The sequence below is a fragment of the Macrobrachium nipponense genome, chromosome 41, assembly GCF_015104395.2.
Source record: "Macrobrachium nipponense isolate FS-2020 chromosome 41, ASM1510439v2, whole genome shotgun sequence".
NCBI classification, from domain to species: domain Eukaryota; kingdom Metazoa; phylum Arthropoda; class Malacostraca; order Decapoda; family Palaemonidae; genus Macrobrachium; species Macrobrachium nipponense.
The window spans coordinates 51,255,047-51,267,546 of record NC_061102.1 but is presented as its reverse complement, the minus strand read 5'-3'; the positions used below and the strand labels follow the sequence as shown (position 1 = coordinate 51,267,546).

Genomic DNA, 12,500 nt, shown 5'->3' with positions numbered 1-12,500 from the left:
CTATATATCTATATATCTATATATCTATATATCTAATACTATATATATATAACATATATGATATATAGATATATAGATATATAGATATAATAGATATATATACATAATATATAACATATATATAGATACATATAATAATATATAAAATATACATATACTTATGATATATATATACATTATATATATACATATAATATATACATAATGATCATATATATATATATATATATATATATATATATATATATATATATACATATATATATATATATATATATATATATATATATATATATATAACATTATTATATATATCTATATATTTATATATATCTATATATATATATATCTATATATCTATATATCTATATATTATATATCTATATATATATATATATATATATATATATATATATATATATATATAATATATATATATAAGTATATATATATACACACACATATACATCGAGCTACAAATGTCCTTTAATATCTAATTCGCTCTACCTCGTAATTAATATATTTTCATACATGTTTAAACTGAAGGGGAATTTTTTAGTCGATAAGAGATTTGTCGGCTCACGGGCGCAAACCATCGACATCTGTCGTCCTGGATTTGTAGGTGTCGATGGTTCGCGCCCGTAAGCCGACAAATCTCTTATCGACTAAAAAATTCCCCCTTCGGTTAAACATATATGAAAATATATTTAATTCCGAGGTAAGCGAATTAGATATTAAAGGACATTTGTAGCTCGATGTATGTATATGAATCACGGTAATGTGATATGATATAATATATATATAATATATATATATATATATATATATATATATTATACATAATGGTAATTATGCCTACACCACTAACCTTAGGAGGCAGCACAAGCCATAGCGCGGTTGTTGACTATTGGTCTTGGTCAGAAATGTGGTACTCGTTTTACACGACGCAAACGGCTCTCTTCCCTGTAGAAAAAAAAATGGAAGAAAGATGTCACTTCTTGGGAGATATATCACATTACTTTATATACCTTAGTCTTTTTTACTGGCAGAATACATTCAGGAGAACTTGAATATCTGTAAAAACTTGTAAATTATAAACTATGTACCTTTCCTGATAATATCTTTAATATTTACATTTTGTTTGTTTGTTTGTATGGTGTTTTTACGTTGCATGGAACCAGTGGTTATTCAGCAACGGGACCAACGGCTTTACGTGACTTCCGAACCACGTCGAGAGCGAACTTCTGTCACCAGAAATACACGTATCTCACGCCTCAATGGAATGCCCGATATTTACATTTTGTCTTGCAGCTCCTCACTGGTTAGCCGAGAGTGTAAAAATATGCATCTCTTTTACTGTATCATTGGGACACTAGCACTTACAGCCATTATGCAAGAGTATTTTACATCTTCGTGTGGCATCTGGCATCTGTAGAAAGCAAAGTTAGAGTTCTTCCAAAAATTTAATTGCAATTAATTTTCCCATCTCGGAGAGCTATACTCTGTTTTTTTCCATCTGTCCATCCGCCTTTGGTGTTTTCGCATGGTAACACTGCGTCCTGGGCTTTAGATAGTTACGCTATGTGTATTTTTTAGGTAAATAAAAGGGTATCTGGGTGTACATTTGCAACTGAAAAGTGTTTTAATAATTTACTGTATGCGAATTACACCGTTAATATTCGAAATAGGATATTATTTAAAGCCCGGGACGCAGTGTTACCATGCGCAAACACCACAGGCGGATGGAGAGATGGAAAAATACGGAGTATAGTTTCAATGATGTCTCAATGACACACGTCTCTGGCAGGCTCTTACCAAGAACCACAGAACTCAAAATCAATGAATCATCCCTTTGCCTCCCTCGCATTTATATTGTTTTTCCCCTCATCAACCTGGAACCGAGTCCGTTCTATTCCACCCAATAGAAAGCCTAAACTCCTGACAAAAGTTCGTCGCTGGACGAGAGGGTTGCGTACTCGCCTATCGATTTGGTAGCCCGAGTTCGCTCCCCGCTCTGCCCAAATGCGGAACCAGAGGAATTCATTTCTGGTGATTAGAAATTTATTTCTCGATATAATGTGGTTCGGATCCCACAATAAGCTGTAGGTCTCGTTGCTAAGTAACCAATCGGTTCCTAGCCACGTAAATAAAAAATTAATAACTTGGGCCAGCCCAGGGATTCCGTTAATCAGCTCAGTGGTCTAGCTAAACTAAGATACACTTCTTTTTTTTCCAGACAAATACACTATAGAAAACCGGGTGGGGAACCCCGAATACAAGATCCACATGCTGCTCACGGTGAAGTACCTCACTTCCGACGACTTCGGTACTTACCGGTGCGTGGCTAAGAATCCCCGCGGGGAGACGGACGGTACCATTAAGGTATACGGTAGGTGTCGCGGACGAACTGGACCTTATGCTTCTGGTCACTATCATCATCGCTGGTTGCTGTCATGATGATCATCATTATTCATTAAATGCTGCTGTAGCTAATGATGGCAATTCTTTCCTCGGTGCCAAATGATTATTGACAATTTCAATTGACTCCATAGATTGCTATATCCACATGGCACCATTAAGCAAAACCAAAACCTGTCTCACGTCCTTCCAAACACGTCACCCACTTCCTCTTCCAGATTCGGGACCGCCCATGACGACCAACGTTCCCTTAACGACCGAAGTCGAATTGTTCGAGAACATCAACAGTAAGTAACCAACAGGATTCGGCGGTCTCTAATACTGAACACCTCTTATATCCGACATGCAACACACCAGGTTTCTCGTGCTCTCTCTTGGCTGCATTTGCCCCATTTCGTGGTGAGCTTCTTATGGATGGCTGAGAATGTGATCATTGAACGACACTGAATAGGAATGGAATGGCAAATCAAATTAAGGTCATTCAGTGTTGTGACGGAAATTTTGAGTAGAAAGGTTTGGAAGGTGTAGAACAGGAGGGTGAGGGTGGATAGGAAGATGGAAGAGAAGAGAATATGAACGGAAACGAAATGCCTACAGTGCCTTTCACGAGATGCACTGACGGCACTAACCCCTTACGGGCGCCTAAGAATTTGATCCCGAGTGATACCGAATCGAGGTCAAATGAGTAAATGAACCAGATAACAAGACCCTGCTTCAAAGTCATTTCTTAAATGAGTTACCGGTCCATTGCATGCAAGATTGATCAGAGGTATTAAAAGAAATACTAAGAAAACTATATATATATATATATATATATATATATATATATATATATATATATAATATATATATATAATCTTAGTACTTGTTACTGTTTAGTTTTTTTGAAGATAAATATTTTGTTTACATCGTGAATTCATAAAAAGTTATACACCTATGTAGAACGTGATACAATTAAAGTTGATAACTAAGCCATCAGATATATTATCATATTAAACGACAGAGGGAGAGAGAGAGAGAGAGAGAGAGAGAGGAGAGAGAGAGAGAGAGAGAGAGAGAGAGAGAGAGAAGAGAGAGAGAGAGAGAGAGAGAGAGAAAGTCCTACAAGACAGCTGCACCTACGGGGAACAAATGCACAGAGTCTATTGTGTGTACCACACGTGTTATGTCATAAAACCAATGTCATCACTGTACGCAATGTCATCACCCATCATCCAAACACCACCTTTTATGTATGACGTCAATCACTGTTTACGTTTTTCGTTGCCTTCTTCAGTTATCAGCAATGCAACTCCACTGCTTCTTTCTTTCTTTCTTTCTTTCTTGATTCGCTGAAGACGTTTCCGTAGTTCCTAGATCACGAAATATTTTCCTGCGGCGATTTTTGTTGCTTTAGTGACGCAAAAGTTCTTTTTCCACCATTTAGTGTTTGATAGGCAGCACCAAACTACTATTTTCTTAGTGAATTCCAGAATGCAGGCACTCTCTTCTGTATTAGTAATTTATATATATATAAGTATGCATAATTTGTATAAATGTATGATCCTGACACATAAGCACACGACAGAAGTATTCGTATACATTTCCAATATATATGTACATTTGAATGTACGTTTATACATCCATGTATATGAAATACGTGCCAGTGTTTGTCAAAATTCGGAGGGACACATCTATATACACACTCACAAATAAATATATAAATGTGTATGTATATGTGTACATAGGTGTACATATACATATATACATACATACACATATGTATGTTGTGTATATAAAAAATTAAGATGTCTCTTTTAAAACAGAGGGTGGTTCTGAAAAATCAGAAAAGCAATCACTGATACATTCATGCCCTAAACGGAGAGAAAGTTTACGCAACATAGCCACCTTACTTGTTCCCACTCACATGAGCTGCAACACTCTTCTACTTCTACGAAGAAATTCAAACCCCACCTGTACTCACATCTTGCACAAACTGTTCAGCTTTCAAGATTTAAGAGACCCTTCCCAGTGCCTCTTTCAAGCCATCAAAATACTGCTCACGTTTTCGCTAATACCCCACAATTCATTGCACCTGCTTTATTTACCTTTACATATAGTATATACAGACATACAGACATGCATACATAGATCAGCGCGGGAGCACACACATACATATATACACATACATATACATACATATTATAATGTTAATATATTAATATATATATACATTTATAGTATGTATATGTATATAAACATATATACATAAATATATATAAAAATAAAAATTATACACACACACACACACACACACACACACATATATATATATTTAATAAATATATTATATATATATATATATATATATATATATATATATATATAATATATATAGACACAGTACATGCAATACGTTATGTACGTAAACCGCTTACATTTATACAAAGAATATGCATGCACATAGGCAATATGAATTAGTAGTAGTGTCCTTTTTATTTACAAAGACAATATGATTAATTTACATAGTACCAATGAGGCTTTTGACTTTACCAATCAGCTTGTAGTAGTCATTTCTGTTCCCGTTAGTCCCACCTTTTTGAATGGTCGATATTTTCTCCACTCATGGGTCAAATCCACAGCATCCACCTCCCCCAGTGATTATTGATCTCTCGATGTCATGAAAAACATTTTGCATCTTATAAAAAAAATCTTTCATAATCAATTGTCCTCTTATTAAGATATTATAATAACACTCCGCCCCCCCCCCCCCCACTCTAATCTTTCTAAGGTTTTTGTAACGTTTAAGATCACTCATATTTGACGCTTCATTCCACTAGTAGATATAATCTCTGCTAATCGGTTCAACATTTCACCAGCTCTCTGTTGGCATATCGAGTGTACTGATTTGCGATCCTTCAGTTACCTCATGGTTCCTGATATCAATGGCTTCACGCAACCCCAAAATACCTTTCATTCAATTGGATACTATATTGTCAACGAAGTAAATGTCAAAACGTGTAGTACAGATGTAATAGTGTTTTGTTATTCATTTTGAAAGACATTTGTTTTTCTCAGACGACTTTGACAAAGCAAGCATAAGAATAATCCCAACAGCAGCATTCAATGTATTCCAAAGGAACTGACTTCTGAGGGCACTATAACTAGATTGACTCCGAGCCCCGAGCCCCCCCCCCCCCCCCACCCCACCCCCACCCCCAAAGCTCTATCTCATGTTGCCAAAAACTGCTGCAGCATTACATGTTTGTTTTTTGCTCTTATTACAAACAGATCAAGTATGGGATAAACCTACCCCCCGAACACGCAAGAAGCCTAATTCCCTGCCTATAAGTGGGAAGAACGGAGGTAGGTATCTCCCCTTGTTGGTACTATTTCAATTCAGTGATACTGCCTTTGTAAATAACACACACCTGACTGAATTAACTCTTTCCGTCATTACAGCAGCTATTTGAGAAATGTTCGCTTAGGGCGTCTCCTGCTCTAGAAAAATCCTGTCCCAACCAGATCAAACTAGGTATGAATCAAATATATCTATACAGTAACATCTATTGCAATGCAATGAACATCAAAGGCAATAGGTACGTTACAAAAAGTTAACATCTACCCCAGTAACTATCCCCTTTTTCCAGTACATAACACTTCTTGGACACATTAAGGTAGTTATCGTTCAAATGGACACTGCAGAAGGTATCTACGACTTGAGTTAGCTCCTGGTTCGTACCCTGAGCAGCTAACCGAGCAAAATCATTTAAAAAAAACTCCCTTTTAACCAAACTTTCTCGGTTTTAGATACTGACACTTTTTCTCACATTTACATACTGTGGTCAGCTTCAAAGATCTGTACATATCTCGAGCCCTTTTACCCTTTTCATTTCAGCTTTACTTTGTATCACATTATTTTTCCCTCTCTTGGCCAGTGAGTGACTTCCAAGACCAGTCATTCAAATGCTTCCGACGTTAACAGACGAATGAAGTTCTATTTCAGGTGTTAATACAAAGTAGTTTTACATCATGGCAATAAGAAAGGCATTCATAACTCACGTCAATTATTTTGAAACTACCTAATTCTTGTACTTATTCTACCCTGATCACTATGGTTCCAACAAGTACGCCAACAGAATTTTTGCACTAAAAATGTTCTAACTTATAATCAAGTAGTTGTTATCTTTGGTTTATTATGTACTTAACACCTGGGTGGTCGTAACGTGACAGTTTCTTGAGATTTTGCAAGGCATTTAGTTCATGCTATTATTGCGGCATCACCGATACGAGATCAGCAAGTTAAAACTACTGTTAAAAGCACTTCTATATTGCAAGGAAGTGACCACTTAACGAGTCATTAGCAAAAGAAGTAAATGTAATTATATAATTCCTTTTCAAGCAGAAAGCGAGGAGAATAAGCTGAAACTTGAGGATAACAGTTTAAATCTTCCAGCCGTCGCAATGGATGCAGGTAAGCTAAGTTTCTATAGAACTGATTTGAATTGAATGTAGAATTCAGGCCAGGTGTAACAGGAGGAAAACCTCCAAGCAGGTGCACTATGAATTAACTGTCAGGAGAGGGTTGAGGAAAGTAAGGTGGAAGAAAGAGAATATGAAAGGAGGTACAGTACAAGAGAAGAAAGGGGTTTTAGCTAGGGGCCCAAAGCACGCTGCAAAAAACCTAAGTAATGCCTACAAGTGCACCTCTCCAGAGAGATTTACATTTCCCCTTACGCTGTATTCCATTCCTTATGGCATTTGCTACACTTCTTCTTAGGTTTCTGTGGCCCAACTGTCTTTTAAATAAAGTTTCTGTGGCCCACCTGTCTACTAAATAAAGTTTCTGTGGCCCACCTGTCTATTAAATAACGTTTCTGTGGCCCACCTGTCTATTCAATAAAGTTTCTGTGGCCCACCTGTCTATTCAATAAAGTTTCTGTGGTCCACCTGTCTATTCAATAAAGTTTCTGTGGTCCACCTGTCTATTCAATAAAGTTTCTGTGGTCCACCTGTCTATTCAATAAAGTTTCTGTGGTCCACCTGTCTATTCAATAAAGTTTCTGTGGTCCACCTGTCTATTCAATAACGTTTCTGTGGTCCACCTGTCTATTCAATAACGTTTCTGTGGTCCACCTGTCTATTCAATAACGTTTCTGTGGTCCACCTGTCTATTCAATAAACTTTCTGTGGTCCACCTGTCTATTCAATAAACTTTCTGTGGTCCACCTGTCTATTCAACAAACTTTCTGTGGTCCACCTGTCTATTCAATAAACTTTCTGTGGTCCACCTGTCTATTCAATAACGTTTATGTGGCCCACCTGTCTATTAAATAAAGTTTCTGTGGCCCACATGTCTATTAACGTTTCTGTGGTCCACCTGTCTATTAAATAAAGTTTCTGTGGTTCACCTGTCTATTAAATAAAGTTTCTGTGGTCCACCTGTCTATTAAATAAAGTTTCTGTGGTCCACCTGTCTATTCAACGTTTCTGTGGTCCACCTGTCTATTAAATAACGTTTCTTTGGTCCACCTGTCTATCAAATAATGTTTCTGTGCCCCACCTGTCTATTAAATAACGTTTCTGTGGTCCACCTGTCTATTCAATAAAGTTTCTGTGGTCCACCTGTCTATTCAATAAAGTTTCTGTGGTCCACCTGTCTATTCAATAAAGTTTCTGTGGTCCACCTGTCTATTCAATAAAGTTTCTGTGGTCCACCTGTCTATTCAATAAAGTTTCTGTGGTCCACCTGTCTATTCAATCAAGTTTCGGTGGTTCACCTGTCTATTCAATAAAGTTTCTGTGGTCCACCTGTCTATTCAATAAAGTTTCTGTGGTCCACCTGTCTATTCAATAAAGTTTCTGTGGTCCACCTGTCTATTAAATAAAGTTTCTGTGGTCCACCTGTCTATTCAATAACGTTTCTGTGGCCCACCTGTCTATTCAATAAGTTTCTTCTGTCGGTCCACCTGTCGATTCAATAAAAGTTTCTGTGGTCCACCTGTCTATTCAATAAACTTTCTGTGGTCCACCTGTCTATTCAATAAACTTTCTGTGGTCCACCTGTATATTCAATAAACTTTCTGTGGTCCACCTGTCTATTCAACAAACTTTCTGTGGTCCACCTGTCTATTCAATAAACTTTCCTCTGGTCCACCTGTCCTATTCAATAAACGTTTATGTGGCACCACCGTCTTATTAAATAAAGTTTCTGTGGCCCACATGTCCTATTAACGTTTTCGTGGTCACCTGTCTATTAAATAAAGTTTCTGTGGTTCACCTGTCTATTAAATAAAGTTTCTGTGGTCCACCTGTCTATTAAATAACGTTTCTGTGGTCCACCTGTCTATTAAATAAACTTTCTGTGGTACACCTGTCTATTAAATAACAGTTTCTGTGGTCCACCTGTCTATTAAATAAACTTTCTGTGGTCCACCTGTCTATTAAATAACGTTTCTGTTGTCCACCTGTCTATTAAATAAAGTTTCTGTGGTTCACCTGTCTATTCAATAAAGTTTCTGTGGTCCACCTGTCTATTCAATAACGTTTCTGTGGTCCACATGTCTATTAAATAACGTTTCTGTGGTCCACCTGTCTATCAAATAACGTTTCTGTGGCCCACCTGTCTATTAAATAAAGTTTCTGTGGCCCACCTGTCTATTCAATAACGTTTCTGTGGCCCACCTGTCTATTAAATAACGTTTCTGTGGCCCACCTGTCTATTAAATAACGTTTCTGTGGTCCCCCTGTCTAATTATTAAATAAAGGTTCTGTGGCCCACCTGTCTATTAAATAACGTTCCTGTGGCCCACCTGTCTATTAAATAACGTTCCTGTGGCCCACCTGTCTATTAAATAACGTTCCTGTGGCCCACCTGTCTATTCAATAAAGTTTCTGTGGCCCACCTGTCTATTAAATAACGTTCTTGTGGCCCCACCTGTCTATTAAATAACCTTTCCTGTGGTGCCCCCTGTCTAATTATTAAATAAAGGTTCTGTGGTCCAACCCCTGTCCTATTTAAATAAAGTTTCTGTGGCCCACCATGTCTATTAAAGAAAGTTTTCTGTTGGCCCACCTGTTCCTATTAAACTAACGTTCCTGTGGCCCACCTGTCTATTAAATTAATAACGTTTCCTGTGGCCACCCACCTGTCTATTAAATAACGTTTCTGTGGCCCACCTGTCTATTAAATAACGTTCCTGTGGCCCACCTGTCTATTAAATAACATTTCTGTGGTCCACCTTCTATTAAATAAAGTTTCTGTGGCCCACCTGTCTATTAAATAACATTTCTGTGGTCCACCTTCTATTAAATAAAGTTTCTGTGGTCCACCTGTCTATTAAATAACATTTCTGTGGTCCACGCCCTTCTATTTAAATACAAAGTTTCTGTGGACCCACCTGTCTATTAAATAACGTTCGCCTTTGGGCCCCACCTGTCCTATTTAAATTAAAGTGTTTCTGTGGTCCACCTGTCTATTAAATACGTTTCTGTGGTCCACCCTGTCTATTAAATGAAGTTTCCTGGTGGCCGGCCCACCTGTCGATTACAAATAACATTTCCAGTGGCCCACCTGTCTATTTAAATAACGTTCCTTTGGCCCACCTTGTCCCTAGTTAAATAAAGTGGGTCCCTGAGGCCCCCCTGTCTATTAATTAAATAAACGTTCCTGTGGGCCACCTGTCTATTAAATAACATTTCTGTGGTCCCCCTGTATTAAATTAAATAAACGTTTTTCTGTGGCCCACCTTTCCCTATTAATAACATTTTCTGTGGTCCTTATTAAAGTAAACAAAGTTTCTGTGGTCCAACCTGTCTATTAAATAACATTTCTGTGGGTCCACCTTCTTAAATTAAATAAAGTTTTCCTTGGCCCCCTGGTCCCTATTAAATAACGTTTCCGGTGGTCCTACCTGTCTTAAATTAAAATTAACTTTCTGTGGTCCACCTGTTCTAATTAAATAAACGTTTTCTGTGGTCCACCTGGGTCTATAAATAACGTTTCTGTGTCCCCCTGTATTAAATTAAACCAAAGTTTCTGATGGTCCACCTGTTCTATTAAATAAAGTTTTCCTGTGGCCCACCTGTCTATTAAACCTAAACTTTTATTTCTGTGGTCCACCCTTGTCCTATTAAATAAAGTTTCTGTGGTCCGCACCTGTCTATTAAATAACATTTCTGTGGTCCACCTGTCTATTAAATAGTTTCTGTGGTCACTGTCTATTAAAATAACGTTCCTGTGTCCCACTCTGTCTTTCAATAAGTTTCTGTGGTCCACCTTTCTAGTCAATAAAGGTTCTGTGGTCCACCTGTCTATGAAATAAGTTCCTTCTGTGCCCACCTCTATTAAATAACGTTCCTGTTGCCCACCTGTCCTATTCATAAAGTTTTCTGTGGCCCACCTGTCTATTAAATAACGTTCCTAGTGGGCACACCTTCTATTCAATCAAGTTTCTGTGCCCACTCTGTCTATTAAATAACGTTCTGTGGCCCACTGTCTAGTAAATTAACGTCATATGGCCCACCTTTCTATTAAATAACGTTCCTTGTGGCCCTACCCGTCTATTCAATAAAAGTTTCTGTGTCCACCTTCTATTAATACTTTCTGTGGTCCACCTGTCCCTATTAAATAACATTTCTGTGGGCCCACCTGTCTATTAGATTAACGTTTCTGTGGTCACCTGTCCTATTCATAACGTTCGTGGCCCCCTGTCCTATTCAATAACGTTTTTCTTGGTCAACCTGTCTATTAAATAACGTTTCTGTGGTCACCTGTCTATTTAAATAACGTTTCGTGTCCACCTGTCTATTAAATAACGTTTCTTTGTCCACCTGTCTATTAAATAAAGTTTCTGTGGCCCACCTGTCTATTAAATAAAGTTTCTGTGGCCCACCTGTCTATTAAATAACGTTTCTGTGGTCAACCTGTCTATTCAATAAAGTTTTCGTGTGGACCACCTGTCTTTGAAATAAAGTTTCTGTGGTCAACCTGTCTATTAAATAACGTTTCTGTGGTCAACCTGTCTATTAAATAACGTTTCTGTGGTCCACCTGTCTATTAAATAACATTTCTGTGGTCCACCTGTCTATTAAATAAAGTTTCTGTGGCCCACCTGTCTATTAAATAACGTTTCTGTGGTCCACCTGTCTATTAAATAACGTTTCTGGTCCTGTCTATTAAATAACTTTCTCTATTTGTCCTGTCTATTAAATAAATTTCGTGGCACCTGTCTATCATAACTGTGCCCACCTGTCTATTAAATAACGTTTCTGTGGCCAACCTGTCTATTAAATAAAGTTTCTGTGGCCCACCTGTCTATTAAATAACGTTTCTGTGGTCCACCTGTCTATTAAATAAAGTTTCTGTGGTCCACCTGTCTATTCAATAACGTTTCTGTGGTCCACCTTTCTGCGGTCCGGCTATTTATTAAGCAACGCTTCTGTGGTCCGCCTGTTAATTAACCAACCAATTATTCTAAATATCAACCCTTCCCCCGGTGAAATTGCCAGCTACTTCCTCCTCTTATATTATCCACAGTGACATTTACCTCATTCTCTTCCAATCTTCAATTCTTCCGCGTAAATTCCTCGCTACAAAAGCACAGCAAAGTAGCCGTTTTTTGGTAATAATACTAGACATTCTTGTATCCAATGTTCCCTAACAATCTCCGTATTTCTGAACTCAAGCTCTCTCAAAAATGAAAAAGCCAACAATTCATTCTTTTAAAAAAAAAACATTTCCTAAAAAATCTGCTCCTTACACTACAATCTTTATCTACTTCGTTATTGAATAAATAAATGCAGTAAACAAACACATGTTAAAATTCGCAACCAATTTCACTCGGAATCTACCCTCATCACTGAATACTAACTTCCCGTTTCTTCTCTGAAGACTTTTTCACTCTACGATTCATCCAAACAGATAATATCTTTACCTTCTTCAGACCTACAACAATCCTCTTTGTTTACTTACTTGGAAGCAATTTCTTCCGTGTTCTTCTGTATGTACAATGCTATATCCAGCTGATACTCTACTTCTCCTTCTATGGATGATTTTATTATATGGCTCAATAATACCAAAAATTATCTCCCTGATGATAACT

General features: G+C 37.4%; 1 protein-coding gene across 1 annotated transcript in view; it reads left to right on the top strand.

Annotated features, from left to right (window-relative positions):
• Positions 1-12,500, top strand: part of LOC135212853 (contactin-4-like) — a 24,301-nt gene that overhangs the window by 10,622 nt on the left and 1,179 nt on the right. The window contains exons 4-7 of the mRNA XM_064246621.1: positions 2,237-2,389; positions 2,637-2,705; positions 5,689-5,763; positions 6,803-6,871. Coding sequence (XP_064102691.1) covers positions 2,237-2,389; positions 2,637-2,705; positions 5,689-5,763; positions 6,803-6,871 — 366 coding nt within the window. The remainder of the gene's footprint in view (positions 1-2,236; positions 2,390-2,636; positions 2,706-5,688; positions 5,764-6,802; positions 6,872-12,500) is intronic.